Source organism: Lontra canadensis, unplaced genomic scaffold (assembly GCF_010015895.1).
Source record: "Lontra canadensis isolate GAN:19392208 unplaced genomic scaffold, GSC_riverotter_1.0 scaffold1, whole genome shotgun sequence".
NCBI classification, from domain to species: domain Eukaryota; kingdom Metazoa; phylum Chordata; class Mammalia; order Carnivora; family Mustelidae; genus Lontra; species Lontra canadensis.
Window position 1 is genome coordinate 47,882,170 of NW_022630995.1, and position 23,023 is coordinate 47,905,192.

The window sequence follows — 23,023 nt, forward strand, 5'->3', positions numbered from 1 at the left end:
CAAAAAGGACAAAGAATATAAGAAAATAAGCAGACTGAGAAAATAAGCTGTGGTTGTCACCAGTAACTCCATTCACAGGCCAAGAAGTAGTTTCAAAATTTGGAGAAATGAGCTAAAAAAGCAAACTTTCATCTAAGAAAAAATAAAACCAAAGCAAACCCTAGGTGTGAGACCTTGGGAAGCCCTTGTGGAGAGAGCAGTGTCTGAGTCTGAGCCTTGGTGGACTCAGGGTAAAAGTCCTGCCCATAGGCTGCCTCAAGCCTGTGAAATTCAAGAACACTTAGTATCTGATGTTATTGGACTACCCCTCCCCCAGCCCATACCATTCCAAACAGAAGGGCCGATGGCATCATTTTATGAGTGACTGTTAAAGCAGAAGATTTTTATCTCCAAGTTGCCATTTTAACTGATGACCCTTATCCATATTTTGGGAAGCCCAGATTCTAGATGTTAAGTACATTTAAGAAACAAGGTGATAGGAAATTACTTGCCTTGGATATTTTAAGGTAGACTAATTTTTCCATTTGTTCAGCTAGAGCCTTGTAACCCTACGTGCCATAAAGCATTTTCAAACAGCCTCTTGAAAGATTTGTTGCCACCCTGGCTTACAAGCAGCTTAGCCCTCCCATGGGGTTGTGAGGGTGGTGGTGGGGTTCGGGATAGGGTGGGGGGGTCCCATGATCAAATACCACCTGCCATCTCTCTGAACTGTGCCCAAGAATTTCTCGGAGCTCTTGGGTGGACACAAACCCCCAGTACAAGCTAGAAGAGAGGCATGAGGAGGGAAACTTACCAGACATCCTCCGTTTCCTTGATAATTATGGTTCTGAAAGGTTAATGAGGAAAGAGGAGGCATGTGGGGAAGGGAGGACTCATATCTCCACAAATCACCTTGGGAAAAGCTTTTCATGGGTGGTAGATTGCCCTGGGCTCTCAGGGTGTCAGTCTGTGCAGAATAAGGACCAATTATGTGGAAAGACCCAGACAGTGCTGGGACCTCAAGTCTGAAAAAGAGCCCAGTAGGAGAAATGCAGCTTTCCTTCCTGCCCTAGAGGACTGCCTGCTTCTTTTCTGGGCATTAAAAGAGTGGATTTAGGGAAAGAAGACCAGGGGGAAGAAGGGGTTCTCTGAGAATTTAAGGATTAGTAAGAGTCACCAACAAACCTAGCAGAGCACATTTGGGTCAGATAGCCAGAGGTGAGCTGGTAGACCAGCTCTCAGAAAGAGGAAGGCTGGCTGATAGTGCTTTGTTGATTTATAACAAATCATGAGGCCACAACATGAAAGCACTGAGCTGTGAGTTGGGAAGATTGGGACTCCAGGAAAGACCAATTCCAGCCTTGCCAATGTCAAGTGGTGTAGAGAAATATAGTCTTAAGAAGTCCAACTTTGGAAATTGTTCGGCCCAGATTTATGGCTCTGCCAGTGGTTGTTTTATGGCCTTGAGCAAGTCAGTTTTCTCTCCAGGCCTTAGCTTCCTCATCTGGAAAATGGGAGCGATCATATCTCACATTGAATTGTTGACAGGTTTTATCATTTATTCATCCACACATAAATGGGGACTTGCTACATACCCTGCTTAATGTTCTAGGAGCTGTGGATACACCAAGGTATAAGAAAGACAACGTACCCATTCTCACAGAGCTTATATTCTAGTTGGGGAGAGATACAGTAAGAAAATAAAATATACAAGATCATCAGATAGAAGTTAGCGCTGGGAAGAAAAGAAAGTAGGACGAGGAGAATTAATGATTGGGTGTGTGTGTGCAGTACTCCGTGTTTGTAAAGGGTGTAGCATAGTGCCTGGAACCCAGAAAGTGTTCCACTAAGGGTAAATGTTGCTGTTATCTTAGCATGACTTGGGGCCAGATTGGCTTAGAATTCTCTTGTGCAAGTGTTCTACCAGGAAGCTCAGGTCTTCCTTCCTATTGATCAAGTATTTCCAGTGAACTGGGTACATGCCTCCCAGTAGAGACAGAAATTGTGGTGAGAAGCCTCGCCTCTGGATCCCCCAAACTCAGCACTCCTTATAACCACCCCAGACTTTGCCAGCACCAGGCATGCTTCCTTTGGTGCAGAGCTCCTGGAAGCTTCCTTGCATTTTGTGTGCCCCTTGTAGAATAGGCACCTAACAACAGAGCATGCCAGGAACAGGAACTCATGTTCCCAGTGAGACAGCCAGAACTCGGTTTTCTTGTCCACTTGCTTTTGTTTTTTCTTCATGTGACAACTTATGGCACTTTGTTGCAGAAGAACAATAGTGCAATGCAAGGTATTCAAAAGCAAGGGCGTTCGGGTGGACAGCATCTCCTAACAGTGTCCCGCATCCGAATTTCCTGGGCCCCTGCTGGCCAATTGAAATGTAGCTCTTTATAATATTGCATAAAAACAGGGTTTTGCCCTTAATAATGAGCTTTATGTTACACCAGCTGATGGCCTTTAAGCACCTCTGTTTTATGTGGCGTTGGCACCATAAAACGATAGGGCCCTTCTGTGAACATACCTCTATTGACGTGGGACTTTTGGATGGATTCAGAGAGCAAACCAATTAAGTCAAAGCCACGAACCAATAAAGACAGACCATGGAGTATGCAGGTGACTAATTAAAGTATATTTTGTTTTGTTTTTTTTTTTTAAAGAAAAGAGTGCTCAGCTGTGGCTGTTTGTAATGGTCCGGAATGAGTTATCAGAAAGCTCTTTGTAAACCGTTCCTCTTTATGCTTCAGAGGAACAGAGAGATGTGTCCCAGTCTGTAGGAGACCCAAATGAAGAGAGCACTCTAATGAAAAGCTCTTACCTTGGGGCATTATAGAAATTAATTACAAAGAATTGAAATGAGTGATAAGGGCCCTTCACCGGCTCCAGCCCCAGCATATCTTGCTCTAACTGGGATCTTGACTATGAACTATAGACAATGCTCAGATCGTTCAGCAAGCAGTCAGAGCAGATCAGTATTCCCTAAGGTTTTACTGTCAGATGAGTTAGACACATTGGGTCTCAGAGACCGTACTGGAGCCCGTCCCACCTCAGGTGAGTGCGTAGCTCGGGTGGCCCATGAGACCAGGCATTGTAACTTACTTCTTATTTGTTAGTTTTTTCAAGTATTGTTTACTCTCTCTCTCTTTTTTTTAAATTTAAAATCAATGTCATTAACATACAGTGTATTACTAGTTTTAAGCGTAGAGTTTAGTGATTCCTAGAGAACTGGTTCTGAGAGATAGTGGCCCAAGACTCCTTCTACAGCACGTCACATCCAGATCACGCTCAAGAGCAAGGACATTGAAGCGCCTTATGGCTGCTCGGTGGGGCCCTATAAAGACTGTGGCTCTGAGACTGACGTGTACTGACCTGGCTGACGGTAATTCAGGGGCTTCCTAACCATGTGCTCGTGGGCCACCTGCTTGACTTCTCTTTGTCACAGTTGTTCTCCTCTTTGGCACAGTGGAGATGACAGTAGTACTTGCCTTATAGTGCACAGCTCAGTGGAAATCATTTCAACAGAGCTGTACTGAGGCCCCAACTACAGGCTCTACAGAGGGGGAAATAAACAGGGAGTCCCTGCTTTCATGGGGCTTCCATTCTAGTAGGGATAGATGAACAGTAATCAACTAAACAGATATATTCTATTTCATAGATTCTGAGATGAAGGTCTTCACATTTGAACATCTCTGACATATAATCAGTGGTATTGTGTTGTTACGATGGACAATTTTTATTCCTTTTAGATGTACATAAAGATGTGTCTTAAAGTTGATGGAGTTTTTTTGTTTAAGAATTTATTTATTTTAGAGAGAGCTAGAGAGCATGAGCAGGGGGAGGAGCAGAGGGAGAGGGAGAGAGAGAATCCCCAGCAGACTCTGCACTAAGCTCAGGGCCTAAGGTGGGGCTCAGTCCCATGACCCCGAGATCATGACCTGAGCCAAAATCAAGAGTCAGACACTCAACTGACTGAGCCAATCAGGCACCCCTGGAGTTTTATATTTGATGAGATACAGTATGACATGTCAGAGGATATTTAATGCTAAGTGAAAACATGACTTAGAGTACTATGGGGTACAACCAGGGCAGAAGGGGAACACTATTTATATTAGGTGGTCAGGGAAGGCATATCTGCTCACAGGCCCTTTGCTGAGAAGCTTGAAGAGTGGGAGGTGGGAGGTGGTCAGGTTACCAAGGGATAAGGTGCACAGCCCTGAGACTGGGACAAGCTTGGGACGATAAAGGCATGGCAGGGAGGCCAGTGTACCTTTTATGAGAATTAAATATGAAAAGTTATGTTGCATAAAGCACTTGTCACAGAACACACTCCCCTGGGGAATACTGTGCAGTTGCTGCCGTAGTTGTGGAGAGAGGTGATGGAACATGAATTCCACAACCCTATATTGCCAGGGTGGACCTCCCAGCCCTGCCATTTGCCAGGTTTATGGTGTGGGCAGGTTGCTTTACCTCATCAGAGAATGGAGATACAACAGTATGTCACAGGGTACCTCGTTGGTCTTCTCTGGATTCATGTCTGTAAGCACTGAAGCCAGGGCTTGGGGTGTGGGAAGAGCCACCTGTGTTCCCTGTAAGCAATAAGAGATTGCAACCTTCAGAGAGGGGGCACTGTGACTCACTGAACTCAGTGTGGACTCAGGGCAAGAGCCTTGGCTTCAGAGCCTGCGTCAGCCTCTCTGTGGGGTGGGAGGGTCTCTCCTGTAGAGGACATGACAGTGTCTTCTTCCTGGAATCATGGGAAGCATCAAATGAGAGCCCTCCTATGTTTAAAAAGTATTTAAGGGCCCCTCCAGTTAGCTAGACACCGCTGTGGGTACCAGATGTTCCAGAGCACTTGATAAGGGAGCTTCTGGCTATGGTGGAGCTGTTGGTGGGGATGGCATGAGAGGTGAATGAGATCATTTCTGGTAGGTATGATGAAGACAGTAGAGCTGGGTGGTCTGAGCAGGAGCCACTTCAGGGTGAATGGCTCTCATGGTGGTATCCAGGGAAGACTTCACAGAAGAGGTGACATTGGATCTGAGACCTGAAGACAGAAAGGAAGTGGGTTCTGGATAGACCAAGAGAATGTGCAAAGGTCCAGGAGCAGGCACAAGCATTTATGTTTGAGGCATTGAAAGGAAGCCAGACAGGCTAGAGAACAGAAAAAAGGCAAGTGGCTGGAGATGGAGTCAGGAGGCTTGTGGGGAGCAGCTCATGTCCTCATGTTGTGCTTCATCAACCCAACTAAAAACTCTGGCATTTGTTCCAATGCAGTGAAAAGCCACTGAAGATATGATGTGTCAGAAAAGCTTCTAGCACATTGTTTGGCTCAAGTTGGGTGCTTGTTAACCGGGAGACATTGATATACACACTAATGAATGCATGTGATGATCTCCAGAGCCTTGGGAGGAAGACAATGAAAACAACTGTGTTTTTTTGGTTTGGTTTGGTTATTTTAGTGACAAATTCTTTTGTTTAAGGCTAGAACTGGATTGACCTATAGATCCAGGAATTTGGACTCTGGTGTACACAGTAGAGTTGCAAACTGGAGCCTTTTTAAGCAATTATGTCCAATTTTATCAAGGGTATTTCAAAAAGGTCAGAGGGCAGTTGGAGAGCATATGGAGAAAACCAACAGGAAAAGTCAAGATAGGCAGGGCCTTGTTTATTAAGTCGGCAGGCATGGCATTATGCCAGCTGAATGTCTAATAAATGCCTTTTGATGCTGACCTCTCCCTAGGTGAGCTATTTGCAGCAGAACACAGAACTGGGGGGAAGGGAGGGCTAGCATACACTTCCTGTTAGTAATCCTTTCATCTGATCTTCCCCATAACCTGACAAATAGAGTCTCTGCCTAAGAACGGTAACCATACCAACTGTAACTGGGGATTGCACTTTTAAAGCTCTTTGGAGACTTACATCAATAGTCATCATTGCATTGTAGCTGCACTTTATGAGGATAGAGACACTCTCCTCCGAGAGCTGGCATTGTGCAGTGCACAGGATGGGCAGCCATACAGAGCTGTCTTGTCTACAAAATAGCTTTTATCCTTATTACAAACTGAAGGTATCCCCCTGAAATTCTTATGTTGAAACCTAACTCCCACTGGGGTGGTATCCAGAGGTGGGGCCTTAGAGAGGTGAACAGCTCAGCCTTCATGAATGGGATTAATGACCTCATGGAAGAGACCCCAGAGAGAGCTCTTAGGCCTCTTCTGCCAAGTGCGGATACAGCAAGAAGATGGTTGTCTGTGAATGACGAAGAAGGCACTCAGCAGAGACGAAATCCGCCAGTGGCTTGAGCATGAGTTTCCTTGCCCTCAGAACTATAAGAAATGCATTCTTGTTGATCAGAAGCCACCCAGTCTATTGTGTCCTCTTATAGCAGCCCAAACAGACCAAGGCAGCAGTTGGTCCTAAGAAGCGAGATCCTGCTAGAACAAGTAACAAATGTGGAAGTGAATTTGGAACTGGATAATGGGTAGGGCTGGGAGAGTTTGGAAGTGTGTGCTAGATAAAGCCTACATTGCTGTGAATGGACCATCAAGGGCAATTTTGGCGAGGACTCAGGAAGAACAGAGGAGAATGTCTTCTTGGAGAATACTAAAGTAATCCTGAAGAGGACGTTGATAGAAATATGGACAGTGAAGGCCATGGATGAGGCCTCGTAAATAACTAGGAACATATTGGAAACTAGCGGGAGGGCCTTCCTTGTTATGCGGTAGTCAAGAACTTGGCTGAATTGTGTTTGAGTCCATTGTTTTATGGAGGGTAGAACTTGTGAACAATGATATTTGGTATTTAGCTGAGGAGATCTCTACGGAGAGTATTGGAGACATGGCTTGGTTTCTTCTGATTGCTTATAGAATACAATAGAGAAATGACTTGAAGATGGAGTTGTTAAGCAAAACCCAGAATGCAAGATTTGGAAGTCCTCAGCCTATCTGTATTGTAGAACAAATGAGACCACCAAGGGGATGGCCAGGTGACCTTTTGATAAGGAGATAAGCGCTGACCAGCCAGCTCAGACACGACCCAGGGGTTGTTCTAAAAACAATGAAAGAATGAATATGAAGACAAATCAGAGACCACCCAGTTGGCCTGGTGTGCATGAGCCTGGGGTCCCAGCAGCCTGGTTCCAAAGGATGGGGTCACCCAGACCTGCACGGCCAGCAGGGAGCCCTATGAGGTTGCATTACCAAATCATGGGGGTGAGGTTGTCATCCCTGGTGGGTCCGAAGGCAGAACATCAAGCCAGAGAGGATGATTCTGGAGCCTAAAGGTTTAACATTGTTCTGTTCAGTTTTAGACTTACCTAGGACCCATCACCCCTTTCTTCTTATCTGTTTATCCCTCTTGGAATGGGAATGTCCTCTGCCTGTCCTGCCTTTGTATTGTGGGAGAACACAGCTTGTCTGGTTTCACAGGCTCATGGCCAGAGGGGTTTGCTGCAGGACCAATCATGACTGGAGTCTCACCCATATCTGATTTAGGTGCCATTTCAATGAGGCTTTGGACTTCAGAGTCAATGCTGGTATGAGTTAAGACTTCTGGGGCTGTCGAGATAGAATGAGTATGTTATGTATGTGAGAAGAACATGAATTTCAGGGGACCAGGGGCGGAGTGTTAGAGACTGAATATTTGTGTCCCCCCACAAATTTGTATGTTGGGATCCTAACCTCCCATGGGATGGTAGCAGGAGGTGGGGCTTTTGTGTAGTGATTGGGTCAATAGGAGGCGCTCTCATGAATGGGAGCCTCTACCTCTCAGTCACGTCCTCCACCACATGAGGACACAGCAAGAAGGTGGCCATCTCTGAAGCAGGAAGCAGACACCACGTCTGCCAGCACCTTGATTTTAGCACTTCCAGCCTCTAGAATGGCGAGAAATAAACGCTTGTTGTTTAGAAGCCACTGAATCTGTGGCAATCTGTTTCAGCAGCCTGGATGAATTAACACAAGGTGGCACGACGAGGATAAGCAGCACCAGGGTCTGAACACAGGTAACACCTGCGAATAGCAGCCGTTCCTGCCCCGGCTACCTGTCACCATCGACAGGGGCAGACGGGTCCAGGCAAGCGAAGACCAGATGAGGAGAGGATGTGGAGGGCTGAGGGGTGAAGGCTGAGAAGAGATCTTGGAAAGGAGTGAGTCATTCCGACAGGGGGCCCCCAAGGAGGACCAGAGTTTGAACAAGGCCTCCGTAGAGAGGTTGGACTCCATCCGCGGGGTGGAGGAGGGGCACCCAAGAGCCATTTTGCCACATGGTTTTGTGGCCGTGTCCCTCAGCCACATCCCAGCTGCAGCTGCTCCTCAGCCATAAGCTGACAACTCACACCCATAATTCATTCATAAATGTTTATTTCCATCTAAATCAGCAAATGAATACATCTATTGGTGGCGTGCATGAGCCTTATGGGGCAATGATCCGCTTCTCAGGCTGGCGCAGGGAGGTTGGCCACGGAGGTTTGATGGCCCCATTTGGGGGAATTAAGTGGCCCGAGCAGTTGCTTCATGACATTTCCAAGGTGGGACGTTAGCATCATTGCCTGCAGTGTATGGATAAGGTTGGCTCCAGTCTGCTTCTTTCAGCTTGGAAGAAAAACTGGGCCTCCCTGGAGGGGCGTATGTATGGGGACACTCACATGGAGGATGACAGTGATGACAGTCGTAACAATCATAATAGCAGCTGACAGTGCACACATTCTGTGTTCCAGGGGCTGTGCTAAGTATTGCAGAAAAATCCCACCATCTCTTAGGATTACATCCTAAAGTCAGCACGTGACAGGCAAAAACTTGTGTCTAGCCCTGGTTCCCCTGATGGTCCCTTAAATTGTCCATAAAGTTCAGGGCATGTGGCATTTAGGTTCCCGAACCGGGCAGTATGGATAAATATGAACAACGTGCTTGTGTCTGAATGTATTAGCAGCCACCCTCCCACATCCCTCTGTCTGGGACCCTGAAAGCAGGGGTGCATAGTGGCCCAACTGAAAACATTGTGCTCACTCATCCTCTCTTCTCCATTGCTCTCTTCCTGACAAGCACGATCTTTGAACTCCTGAGTTAAATGCTCACTTAAACCACCTGCACTCCTTCTCAGTTCATGCTTATAGCACCCGCTTGCCCCCCCAACCCCACTCCCCCCACAGAAGCTATACTGTTACTGCTTCAGTGGAAGATACAGCAGCTCGGGGAAGGTCAGGCCTGTGTACAGTTGTACAGGTAGCAGACTGTGGACCCAGACCCCAGACCCCAACCAAGACAGATTCCAGGGCCTGCAGGGCTGCTGCCCTGGAAGTCAGGAGAACTCTTCCCGCTGCATCCCTACTGCAACCCCCTCCTTGGGCCCCTTCAGCTGGTTGCACTTGAGTTTCAGAACAACTAATGATCCAGCTATTACGAGTGTGGGCCTCACTTTTAAAAATAAATGTTTCAACCAGTCCAGCCCTGCAATTTAATAGGCAATATTGTATGCATATTAAACACCAAATGATTGTTAACATATTTATTGAAGCATAACAGGCATCGGGCATATAAAAGATGACTCTCTTATATGGCTGTCAGACCTCAATAAACATGTTTAATAATTAATTGGCGTTAAGCAAACATAATTGTGTGATTCTAAATTAGGTGTTCAGTAAAGCATTCTGTGCATGGAAAACCACAGCAGTGTTTTATTACTTCAAGATCAGGCTGTCAGTCTGGCTTTTCACATATCAGGCAAAGTGCCCCCTATTCCACACCGTGTCAAAGGCCTCCTGTAGCCTCACACCAAAAAAGGCATGAGCCCTCTCCTTCCTAGACCTTTTGATCTGAGAAACGTATCTCATTTGGTTAGCTGTTTGTCTATCTGCATATCCACTTGGGTTCTGAAAGTTCTGAGCCAAGAAATTGTCTGATGCAGAAGATGTTTTCACATCCCAGCCGTTGGTTGAATTAACCAGTTCTGCCATAAACGCCATCTCCCCCAGTACAGGTGATTCACATCATTCGAGATAGCTCTGCTCTCTAAGTTCTCTGCAAACAGCAAATTAGCAAATACCGAAGATTGCTCCTAGAGGAAATGTAAGACTAGGTTCCTCTGAGCCTCTGGTCAGAATTTTTTTTTTTTTTTTAATCAGTTCACAGAGTACTTTGAACTCAAGGCCCATAGCGCTCTAAGTCACACCTGACGCGAATTCTCCGTCAGGCACCTCATGACCTAGAACACAAGACATCACTTCAGCACTGTGCATTTTAAACAGCAGAACACCAACTAAAAGCACAAAAGCATGAACAAACAGGACAATGACCAGACCACAAAAGGGGCATCTGTTTGCAGTATGAGGACTGAAACAAGAAGGTAGACCATTGCTTTGTTCTACCTCAGCTGGAAACGCTCCTATCAGAGGAGTCACATTCTTTGCAACTCTGTTCATAGCTGCACATGTCTGGCCATGATGCAAAAACGCCACGAATGTTGATTTTGAGATTGCAAATAGATGTGCAGGTAGGTAAATTCACACCTGCAGGATCCTTGAGTTATGAGGATCAGCTGTAATCAGGTTCCATGGAGCGCAGCTGTCTACATCCCTAAGTATCCTATGTCCTCTGCTGGCCTTTTGCATGAGCTGCCCAGAGAATTGTCTGCTCAGTATCAGTGCTGCTTTAGCACATAGTAGGTGCACAATAAATATTGGTCACATTCAATAGAGTAGTTTTCAGTAAAGGACCCAAAGTCATTGTCGTCTGAAAGTAGATGCTCGTTGCTTCTGTTTACACCATTGTTTTCCTTGGTGACTGCTGGTATTTATTGCCTCCATCTAGTTAATATTCAACCTTGGCTATTAACTTTCTTTCACCTGCCCCTAAATCCTTTAGAGACTTGAAGATCCATTTTCTTTGCTGCCACGAACCCCTTAAGATTCATGCTAGGTGAGGAAAAGCATGCCCCAAGCGGACTTTGCTGGCTGAGTCATAAAAATCTGTCTCCAGGTTGTCCGTCTACGAAGCCCATCCACACACACCCTACAAGGAGGTGGGGAGTCAGGCTTACAACCTTTTCAGAAGAAGCATCAGGAAGCAGGGCCATAACTTGAAAAAGTCAGTCTCATGGTCACGCTGTTGGCACTGAGCTAGACACTTAAGGACAGTTCTGGCCCCATCAGATCTTCCGGGGATCACTGTTTCCATTATGACCCTACCCGAAGGTTTGGAATTGCGCATGGAGCTGGGTGCCAGAGTCTGGAGCAACTCTAGGTCTGCAGGGATCCTTTGGAAAATTACATTTTGGAGCCTGGAATTTTATCTGTAGGCATTTAAAAACCTATAAATGAAAGTCTGTTATGAAAGTCGTGTGTGCTTATTTGACAAGTTAGAACATAGAGTACGGAACAGAGAACATACATATCTCACTATCATCAAAACACACACATTTAAAAATTTGGGTGTAGGTAGGGGCACCTGGGTGGCTCAGTGGGTTAAAGCCTCTGCCTTGACTCAGGTCATGATCCCAGAGTCTTGGGATCGAGCCCCGCATCGGGCTCTCTGCTCAGCAGAGAGCCTGCTTCCCCCTCTCTCTCTGCCTGCCTCTCTGCCTACTTGTGATCTCTGTCCTTCAAATAAGTAAACACAATCTTTTTTAAAAAATTAGGGTGTATTGGGTCACTTTTTCTTTTGTGCACAGGTTCTTTGTATGACTTCAATTTTACTGCAAATGAAAGTTAGTCTTCTGCTTTTTGTTCCCCGCTTAGCATGCTATCATAAGCATGTTCTGTGTTATTACACAGTTCATCACCCTTATTTCCAACAGCTGCAAACTAGCCCATTGATTGGTTGCACTACATTTTGCTAGCCATCCCGTGCTCATTAGATGTTTGTTCTCGTTCTTTAGCTCTTTCTGAAAATGAGAGTACAATCCACCTTTTCTTTTTTCCTAAAGCTGGTGCATGTCTGGGATTGCTGTTAGCCCAGGTTGTCAGAAACAAGGTTACTGGATCATTGGTTGGGACATTTTTAAGGCCCTTGATGACATAGCCTCATTGCTAAGATGTGGGAACAACAGGCCTATTGTACTAGATGCTTCCAAAAATTGTGTTATCATTTTGTTGTCTTTGCTGACTGTAGAAGAGACCCAGAGTTTTTTCTTTACTGTGCCAGACCTGCAAAGAACCTCCACTTTCAAACGCCCAGGCCAGTGTTCCCGTTAGACTTACACTGTGTGTACATGGATATAGGGGTATATGCATGTGTGTGCAAACTACAATGTATATTTAACTTATTCTTTAATTCATGATATTGGCAAGACATTTCTTTGTCTCATGCCTTTCCTCAGTATTTCTTGAAAAGTCATACCTTCCAAAACTTTTTGCTGAATATGCTCAGGTTTTGGTTTGGATCTATTCATTTTAACACACACACACACACACACACACACACACACATTTTCTCTCTCTCTCTCTCTTCCTTTTCCTACCAATGGAAAATACAGCTTTTGAGGATGACAATTGCCAAACAGAGGCTCGGAGACGAAGAAATTGGCGTGCGGCATTTTGCAGCCCATGAGCGTGAAGACTTGGTTCAGCAGCTGGAAAGAGCTAAGGAACAGGTTATTGCTAACATCTGTTAAGAGTGGGGGATATGTTTGTACCTTTGGACTGTGTCCCGTTTCTCAGAGAGGGCAAGGTACCTGGGATGCTAGCCGGAGGCGCAAGGAGGGTGTGAGTCGAATGCTTTGACGTTCTCCCTGCTCTGTAAGTTCCTGATCTGCCTCTTGTGGTCCTTGCTTCCGGAAGGTCTGTTCCCCTAGTTTGGGGTGCCATTGCTCTGAACACAAGAAACATCTTCCCTTTCCCCCATTCAGGATAGACAGGAAAGGAACAAGACATGACAAATGGGCCTTAATTTGCAAATTTCCCCAAGTGTTGAGTGATGCTTTTTAGACAAAATCTCAACGGGTACAGAGCCCTAGTTAGGAGACAGGAAAGAGAACCTAGACTTCATTTCCCTCCTCTCACAGGTGGGATGAATACGCCCTGTCAGAGACAGTCAGCAAAGCAGAAGCCTCCATCTCTGGCCCTAAAATGATGTCTGAAGAACATCTTAAGTAAGGACACTTCCTTGGTTTCAGATAGAGTCTCTGGAGCATGACCTGCAGGCCTCCGTGGATGAGCTTCAGGACGTTAAAGAAGAACGGTCTTCCTACCAGGACAAAGTGGAGAGGCTCAACCAGGAGCTAAACCATATCCTGGGTGGGCACGAGAACCGCATCATTGACGTGGATGCCCTCTGTATGGAGAACAGGCAAGTGGCCGGGCCCGGGCATGCACTCAGGCAGGACACTGGCCGTGCAGTCTGGGCAGCCTAAGTTACAGCTGCCTTGCAATGAAAGGAAAGTCCCACCGCCAACATGGTGATATAATGCCACGTATTAGCTTCGAAAGTCAGAAAGGCACCACACCCCTATACACGTGCCTCCCCGACCCCTGTCTCCTTCCCCCGCCCCTCCCCGCCTCCCAGCTGGGCAAGAAGGGTAGGGAGCCAATGAAAGCTGCTTGGTATTGATATCAAGGAGAGGGGAAAGAATAAGAAAATAAATTGAGAAATTCCCTTAGCTGTTTCTTTTCCCCGAGGCAAATTTCAGAGAGTGTGTGTGTTTGTGTGTATGTGTGCGCGTGCGTGTGTGCGTGTGTCTAATTTAATGTTATGTCTGGTGTCGCCTCTTCCTGCCTGCCTTCCCAGTGGAATCATCTTAATGAGAATTATGTGAAAACTATGTTGATATCCCTTAGAGGTTCTCTGCAGAAGGCTGTTCTAAAGTGCGGTTTCTGTGACTTGGGCATATTTGGCCTTGATTACATCCATTTAAGAAGAGGTCACTAAGATGCACTTTCCTCTCCTCTTTTGGTGGTGAGAAGGCATTGTGTGTACACAATAGCTCTGGAGGCGGGTTGTTTTCTTTTTTTCTTCTCCTACTTGCCTATATGTTTTTTATTTTGTACCCAGACACTTCCTAGTTACATGTTTTCTCTCCTAGGTACCTTCAAGAGCGATTAAAGCAACTCCACGAAGAGGTCAACCTCTTGAAATCAAACATCGCCAAGTATAAGGTAGAGAATTGTGATGATGCTGGTAATGACTCACAATTGTACATCTAAATGCCATTCTGTGTTAATTCCCTTTTATGTGCCAAAGACATGTGAGTGCTCGCCTGCCCTCCCAGATAAAGTAAGAGCTTTCACTGAGGTAACCAGGAAGAATGAAGCACAAAACAACAAACACAACAAAAATAGCTTTTGCAAGAGCATTTTCGTTGCTGTCACCTAGACAGGGCGCATGGAGCCTGCCCAGATCTGGACGTGGCCACTTCACTGCCTCGGTCCGCATAAAATTAGGTTTCTTATCAGCGCCTCTAGAAAATGTTCCATCATCAGACACTGCTTGTCTCATAATCATCCATAAGAAAATGGTTTCCGAGCGACAAGAAGAAACCAAGATTGGGGAATCACAATCTGAGCAAGAACGTTCACGTCACACTGAAAGGACAGAATGTTTAAATTCTCCCACTGTTGTTTAGACTCATCCCAGCTCCATTAGTCTGATAATATCTATTTCTGCAGATGTTCGTTGTGAGTGTTAAAATTAGAAACATCTCCTGGGTTTCTCTGCTTTGAAAATAGATTGATTTCTCTTCCTGAGGGTAGAGTTTTATAGCAGTCTAGATGCTTGGGAGAACCGTCTCGTTTTCCTGGCTTCTGACGTTAGCTTTTCTTCCCTGAAGTCTCTATGCTGTTCTCCCTTTTCCATGCTGTTGGGGGCCACACTTTACACCAGTATATATATACACATACACAGCCAAAGAAGAATGCAGCTTTTAAAGTTGTATAATTAATACATACATTTAAAAAATGTGTGTATGCATTCATTTAACAGCCTTTATTTGGTTCTTCAATGTGCCAAGCACTGCTACACAGCGCATATCAATTGTAGTGTAAGGGTCTGTGACAGGAATGGCACTTTGGTCAGCACCTGTGTGCCTCCTTATCTTGTGTCCGTGGCAGACGTCATTCATTATTTGTGGCTTTTTCCAGTCCAGCCCGGAAGTCTTCCAAAGACCAACAGTGATCTTTTGGCATCAGCAGATAAAAGTAAACCTGTTCTCCATCTCATGTCTATTCAGAAGGGGTTTCCATAACTAGTGACTTCACACATTAGACGGAGCACTTGCTTTCGGATTTGACTTAATTTAATGAATACGCATTGAGTGCCTTTTATATATAGGAGAAGGTAATTGCTGTCATTCTGCTGGGCACCAACTTTAAAAAACAAAACAAAACAAAACAAAACTCTCTACCAGGTCCATAAATTTCATACCTCTTCGGCAGGGCCTCGGAATTTTAAAAGTTGGGTCAGCATTTGGGGTTTGCCAAGGGGTCTTGTGTGTCTGATGGGAGCATGCATCTACTCTAAGTAGGTATTTTTCTTTTGCTTTCTTTCTTTCTTTTTTTTTGGCTTTTTTGATAGAGATTTGTATTCTCTCCCAATGCTGCTTTAGAACGCTCTTGAAAGACGGAAAAACTCGAAAGGCCAGAGTAAATCTAGCAGCAGTGCGCTGACTGGAGTCCTATCTGCAAAGCAAGGTAGGGTTTGTTCTCTGGAGGGATCTCAGAACCACAGAATGCCAGAGTTCGGGGTCCGCGTCTCCTTTTGTGGTGGGGGAACCAAGGTGGTTCTTAGAACAGCCCTTCCCAAACCTCCATCTGCATCAGCATTGGCTGGAGGCCTTGTTTGAAAACACAGATTACTGCCCCCAACCCTGTCCCAACACACACACAGAGTTTTTGACTTTAGGTACAGTGAGGCCCCAGAGAATGCACATTTCTAGAAAGTTCCCAGGTGTTGCTGATGCTGGTTCTGGGATCCTGCTTTGAAAACCACTGCATTAGACGTTTTTCTAATAACGGGACCCCCTTCACATCTGGTCCCCTAGCCTGTGCTCTTCCTTCAAGAACACTTTCCCTCCTTCGATCACCGATTTAACATCCATGAGTCCATGTTCCAACCTTGCCAAGTTTCTCCTTTTTCTGGCCTCTGTGACCAGAATAGAAGAGTCTCACAGCTGCTGAAATCATTTTATCACGGAACATGTGCCTTTTTCAAAGAAGCTTTTATTGATTGCAATTCTGTTCCTCCTCCTTGTCGATTCTGATGAAAAATAATGATCTCCCAGGAACAGTCCAGGGGAATAAATAGCAGAGAGCTTGCTTCTGACACTTAATATTTGGGAACTCAGTTCTCAGCGTAAGCCTCAGGTTGAACATGGGCGACTGGCCCAGTTTTGGGTTGTCGGCCACACAGACCAGCAACGATCATGCAGGAGTCTTAATCAAAGCTGGAGTGGCTAGGGGAAAAAAAAAAAAAAAGTGCTGAATCTTCAGCCGACCTAATAACCAAAGCACTTTTCTAAGCAACTTCTGTTTTTCCACTCAACTAGAAAAAAGACACCCTAGAATTGTTTTTAAACAGAAAACCTCAGTACTCCCCAGAAATGTGAAGTAGTCATGTGAGTTCAGCTCTGGATACCCTGGACAGCCAAACATCTTTGAATGGTGAGACCCAGTCCCATCACTGATGTGGGGAATGCCAGCCACATTCAAACACCACGCCCTAAGCCTGCCAGAGCCTTTCTGGATAACCCTCTGGCAACTTATTTTGACAAAGCTTGAACTCATCCCCTTTGAGCAGCAAGAAATAATTACCAATGTCTGAAAACATACTGCTTGAGGCAAGTTCTTCCTCCATTAGTTATGAGGAAAAAAAAAAAACATAGAAAGTAACATAAATGTCCAGCAGGAATTAAATAAATTTTATCTACACAATGGGCTCCCAAGCTGCCTTTACATTTTATGTTTTAGGAGATATTGATGATGAAGAGTTGGGTTAACTGAAAAAAAGAAGAGCTTTTTCTCATTTCAGAAGAAAAATGTATGAATCTGTGTATCTATGTATAGGCATATAGAAAAGGATGTTCAGAGATGTAGTGAGAGATTTATTTTTTTCTGTCTGATAGGAGCACAGGCTGTGTCTTTTTTATGGTAACTCATGGTTTCTAAAAAGATGCAGACACAAAATATATTTTGTATTTTAAATAATGCCCCATAGGATCTTGCCGCCCACAGAACATAGCACGCTATAGGAAACTCTGCCACAAAGCAAGGAGCTCGGGACCAGGGTCATTGCCATTTGCATGGCTGTGTGACCTCCAGCTGATGTTTTTAATCCATCAGCACCTTGCTTTCCTGTCCATAAAATAGGGATAAATAATACTTCCCAGGTGGGTTTTATTTTATCTTTTTTTTTTTTTATTTTGGGCCTCAAATGAGTTAGTATAAAGCATTTTGAAAGGGTGAGATGCTGGACAAATGCAAAAGATTATTATCCCTTTAAGAAGTGGGTGATAAAAATCCATGAGAACTTCCTTGTTTCTGTTCAACCCTCACACTAAATTTTATTTTGTTTTAAAAATAAACAAAAACACCAGAAGTGGATTCTTCAATACTTCATCATAGCATTTAGAAGCCGGGAGCTTAACCTAGCTTCATTATCCAGGAAGATCGGACATAGGTTTACATTGCAGTGTTCCAGAAGGACTTAAGACTCAGTTGTAAACTTTGTATCCCACCCAGTTCAGGATCTGTTATCCGAAGATCACGGGTGCAGTCTCCCAGCCACTCCACAGTCCATTTCTGATCTGAAATCTCTGGCAACAGCCCTGCTAGAGACAATCCACGAGAAAAACATGGTCATCCAGCACCAGAGGCAGACCAACAAGTAGGTGACTGGACCCTTGGGTGGGGGTGGGTGGGAGAGATGTGGGATGCTGGCCACCAGTGGGGGGTTGCAGCCAGGTGGGATGGCAGACCTTTGGGGGAGGGGAGGGGAGCACTTAAGTCTGGAAGGTCACCTCCTAAACTAGAATGTTGTGTCCACATTGTGACAGCATCTCAGCCATCTGCCAGAGTGGGGGAGGGGGACAATACTACCAGCCATTACAGAGTGAACACTTACTCGGAGCCACTCACTGAGGAATGCAGACGACATGGACAGTACGATTGCCCGGGTGACTCACCCTACCTCTCCTGTGGGTCTCCTTCAGGGAGGGCGCCTCCTCGGTACCATCATAACTTACAGCATGACACTGGGGGGTTTGGACCAGCAGGAAGGCCAAGCATCAACTTTCATAGGCAACTGGGCCTAGAAGGGAGTGTCATGTCACTCTTCCAGAGAAGCAGAGAAAGTGGTGGGACAGAGCAATTAAAATAGAGTGTCTTCCCGGATTCTTTTTTTTTTTTTTTTAAAGATTTATTTATTTATTTATTTATTTATTTATTTATTTGACAGACAGAGATCACAAGTAGGCAGAGAGGCAGCCAGAGAGAGAGGAGGAAGCAGTCTCCCCGCTGAGCAGAGAGCCCGATGTGGGGCTCCATCCCAGGACCCTGGAATCATGACCTGAGCTGAAGGCAGAGGCTTTAACCCACTGAGCCACCCAGGCGCCCCTTCCCTGATTCTTATAAACATATCGACTCAAGTTAGTAGCCATTAGAGACACACGCAAATTGGAGGTGTTCAAAGAATGGTGAACAACAATAAGTTAAAGCAACAGACACCGTGAACAGGGCTGGCTCTGAGGACAAGCGACCATGCTCGGAAGGGACCTGCCCTTGGTTCAGAGCTCCATGGTTGCCATCTTGAGGTTCTTAATCATTCTTGAACAAGGAGGCCTGCCTTTCCATTTTGCGGTGGGCCCCAGAATTATGTAGCTGGTCCTGCTTATGAAACCTACACGTAGTCCCAAAATGAAGCCGTGCAAGAAGTGAGCAGGCTCTGAAATGCTGGGGCTTCCAGCAAGGATGGAAGGGGTGAGGGAAGGAGGGAAGCAGGGTCCTGGCAAGGGGGAGGGGCACGGGGAAAGAGGCAACTGGAACATGATTGAGAGTGTTGTAAAAACAAAATAGAAAAAAAGAGAAGCTGGGAGTGAAGGGAAGATCGCGCAGGAGATTAAGATATATATAAAAGAAGGCAGGGAGCAGTAGAGGGAGTCTGGGCAATCTTAGAGGGATGACAAGGGTAATTTATTGACAGAAGAAGTTTTTAAAATTCTTTTAAAAGAAACCTTAACCAAGGAATGAGACAGTCAGGTGCTAAAATGCAGAGACATCTCAGGGGAGGGAGAAGAAATGGAAATCTCCCCAGAATAGGTACGAGGTCTATTTTATCCAGACAGAATCCCCTGCAGCCGATAGTGTTCTGCATGAGCCTTCTTTGTCCTCACTGACTCCCTATAAAGCACCCACTGGGGCTCTTTCAAACCTTCTCAGGTCCTCTAAACCCTAGTCTGTTCTCAGCAGGTAACCTCAGCTGCTCTTTTATGGAAAAAAATAGATGCGCCTTCCCAGGAACCCCAAGACTTACCCTCCTCTGGAACCAGTGCCTTCCACCTTCTCCCTCCTGGCTCTGGGAAACACACCCACCCACCATCCTGTTGGTCCACACCATCTTCCCTCCTCTGGGCTTGACTCCCCTGTGAGCAACTCATCCCACCTAGTCCACTCCTGCCCCCAGCCCTGGCTTCTGCCTCTTCACCCAGACACCACACAGAGCTCCCTGAACCTCCATAGTCTTTCCCCAGCACTGCAGCTCCCCCTGAATTCCACTCACCCAGCATCTTTGTGAACAAGAAGGCTGCCTTTACTTCTTCAATAGCACCCCCTCAAACTGTGCTCCTGAGAGCACCCATGTCAGAATTACTCAGAGGCACTGGTTCTGAAATGCAGATTCTGAGGGGTTTTCTGGAGGGAACGTCGGGTTTCTGGATCTGAGCCAGCCCCAGGAAAGAAAGACCACTTCGGCTTCAACACCTCCTGAGACCTCTTTCCAGATGTTCCATAGCCATCTCCCTTTGAGGGTCTCCAGTACCCCCAAACCCCACTTTCTGAGTGTTTCTTTTCTGATTTCTCTGAATCCCAATTTGCATCTTGCACTTATCTCCTTGGATTCCTCTTTCTTCTCATCCCCTCGATTCCCTCCATGCCCCTTGCTTCAACCCAGGTCTCCACCAGGCCTTCTGATCTCCTTACCCTACCTGGGGGCTTCATCTCCCCCACCCCCTGCATGATTGCTTCTCACTTTCTGCAGGCACTTCTCAGAACTCTTGAACCCACCTCACCACCCAGAGCAGTACCCACATTTCCAACGATAGGTTGTCATTTTCCCCCCATATACCTTCAGCTCTTCGTGTTCAAGGAATCTAGACTCTGGGCCACCCACTCCTTAGTACGTTTTAAGACCCTTGAAAATGCTTGCACCCTTTGACCCATATGGTCTGCATCTAGGAATTTATCCTAAAGAAAAAAATCAGTATGATGTCCTCAGGTTCACATAAATGGATTCATTTATAACAGGGGAGAAAACAGAAACAACCCAAATGTTTTTGTTTATATTTTATTTTGTTTTGAGAGGGAGAGAGTGCATGAGTACAGACGGAAAGAATCACAAGCAGACTCCATGCTGAGCACAGAGCCTGACGCAGGCCTTGATTTCACCAACCTGAGATCATGACCTGAGTGGAAATCAAGAGTCAGATGCTTAACCAACTAAGCCACCCAGGTGCCCCCTGCCAATGTTTTCAAGTTGGAGACTGGTTAAGATTATAGTAACTCCAGGCATCCCTGGCTGGCTCAGTTGTTAAGGGTCTGCCTTCAGCTCATGTCATGATCTCAGCCTATCCACGGGCTCCCTGCTCAGAGGGGAGTCTGCTTTTCCCTCTTCTGCTCCTCCCCGTTTGCGTTTCCTCTCTCGTGCGCGCGCTCTGTGTCAAATAAATAAAAATCTTAAAAAAAAAAAAAAAGATTATAGTAAATCCATAAGATAGACTATTCTGCAGCCATTTAAAGCATGATTTGAAGAATATTTAATGGGCTCTGCCCACCTTCCTGATTCAATCAACAGACCTCCACATTATGCAGGTTGAAGCTGTCCCATTAGAATAGAATCGCTGTTGCCTCCCAGTAGGGAGGACAGTGCTGGGCCCACTGTATGTCCTTATACTTGTTTAATGAATGGATGATGGAATCATCTTTTAATCCTTTTTCTTGTTCCCTTGATATTCTTTACGGTTTTCCTGGACTCTGTATATGTTAGGTCCTTGTCCTCGGCCTTCAGTCTACATGCTCTCCCTGCCCCCTCAGCTTTGGTCCCACCCCACTATCACCTCTCCCTTGGGAAGACCCTCCCATTGATCCTCCAACCGCAGACCCCAGACCCTCCTCCACAGCCAAGCTCCGCCCTCTCTCAACTCCACGCCCCCAGCTACAGTTCTGAGGACGTTACAAGCCCCCACTAAAAAGCTGGACTTTTCGTGTTTGTTTCAAGGTTTTATTTAAATTCTAGTTAATTAACATAGTGTAAAATGGGTTTCAGGAAAAAGCAGAACTGTTAAAGCTAAATCCTGCTGCCCGCTGAACTCAGGAACCCCAGACTGTCAACCTGACGCTCCTGCCTCTCAGGACACATTGATTTCCTAGCACCTGCCCTGTCTTAACTCTACCGTGACCAGCCCGCCCAGGCTCCATGGGCGCGCATCCTCTGTTGAGAAACAGGCTTGCTCGTTTTGACAGATTTAATTTTGTTTTTTGTTTTTGTTTTTGTTTTCAGATTTAATTTTGTTTTAATGTACCTTGTTATTTGTAACTATTATTCAATAATTCTGTACCATCTCATGGTTCAAATTTTAAAGGTTAAACAACAATGTATCCTTAAACTACCACCATCTCTCAGCCCCCAATTCCCCTTCCTGGAAGGAACCACACTATTCCTTATTTCTTATGTATCCCTTTCCAAGGGTGCGTATGGAAATAAACATATAACACATTTCCACAGACACATATAAATACTCATATATACTTGTATAAATATAGTCTTTTCTCTCTTCCTTCCTTCCTTCCTTTCTTTTCTTTCTTTCTTCTTACAAATTGTAGCTAGTATTCACCAAAAAGATGTTTTTTTCCCGCTGTTCTTCACCTTGCTCCCCCCCATAGCAATAGATCTTAAAGATTGCTTCCTATCCATACATAAAGTACCTAATGTGCCATCTTTAAAACTTAGAAGGTCTTTGGTTTCATACTTTCAGTAAATGTTTTATTTGGGGGCATGTAAAAAAAAACTATACAACAGAGTGGGGGCTAGGAATAAAATCTGAATTTGGTCTGCTTGCTGTAATCCCCCTTTTGTAACTAAAATAATATAATAGTTTTGTGTTGGTGGAGCATTCTAAGTGAGAATAAAGGTATTCTGTTTCTGTAAGCCTGTGCTCCCCCTACTGGCTTTCCACTGCCTGCCACTCAACCCGCCTTGAGAAGGCCCAATGGGAGCCATCTTGAAGAACGAAGGGATCCACACAGGACTTTATTTTTTGAGAGGATTTTCAATTAATGGGCATTTTGCTTGAGGTACTCATTGCCAAAGAGTTGGCAATTATCTGACTATTGCTAAAGAAGGGATGAGCATCCTGTGACTTATCAACAGGTAGCAAAACAGTAACAGAAGAGGCAGATGTTTAAATCATGTTTTACCGAACACCCCGTTTAGTTTTCCAGTCAATACTTTGCTGGTGGTAGGGTGCCGGTGCTGGTGATGGTGGTGGGTACATGAAGATAGTGACCTTTCACTGCCCTTCCTGCAATCCTAATACTGTTTATTGCTCTCCCCCACTCTGGCCAAGGGTAAATGGCTCGGAAGTTCAAGACACTGAGAGCAGCATGAGCTGTCATGGATCAGAGCAGAGAGTCAAAAGAAGGCCACATAGGGTTGGAAGGGAGGACAGGATAGAGCCATAGTCACGTCTTAAGGACTGGGCTCTCCCCAAGGACCCTCAGGGATTTCTGCTCCCGTGTTGTCTGGGGAACAGGAACAGACACACAGTGATGGCCAGCTCCCGAGTTGGTTCTGTCTTTGCCAATCCCCTATCACATTGTTACTATCAGAAACTACTACTGAAAATCTGTCTG

The 23,023-nt window shown here is 45.5% G+C and overlaps 1 protein-coding gene across 2 annotated transcripts in view; it reads left to right on the plus strand.

Annotated features, from left to right (window-relative positions):
- The window catches only part of CCDC149 (coiled-coil domain containing 149), a 96,086-nt gene that overhangs the window by 52,115 nt on the left and 20,948 nt on the right, over window positions 1–23,023 (plus strand). For both annotated transcript variants that reach the window (XM_032853980.1, XM_032853987.1), the window contains exons 5-9: window positions 12,448–12,564; window positions 13,087–13,259; window positions 13,993–14,065; window positions 15,511–15,595; window positions 17,642–17,786. In XM_032853980.1, coding sequence (XP_032709871.1) covers window positions 12,448–12,564; window positions 13,087–13,259; window positions 13,993–14,065; window positions 15,511–15,595; window positions 17,642–17,786 — 593 coding nt within the window. The remainder of the gene's footprint in view (window positions 1–12,447; window positions 12,565–13,086; window positions 13,260–13,992; window positions 14,066–15,510; window positions 15,596–17,641; window positions 17,787–23,023) is intronic.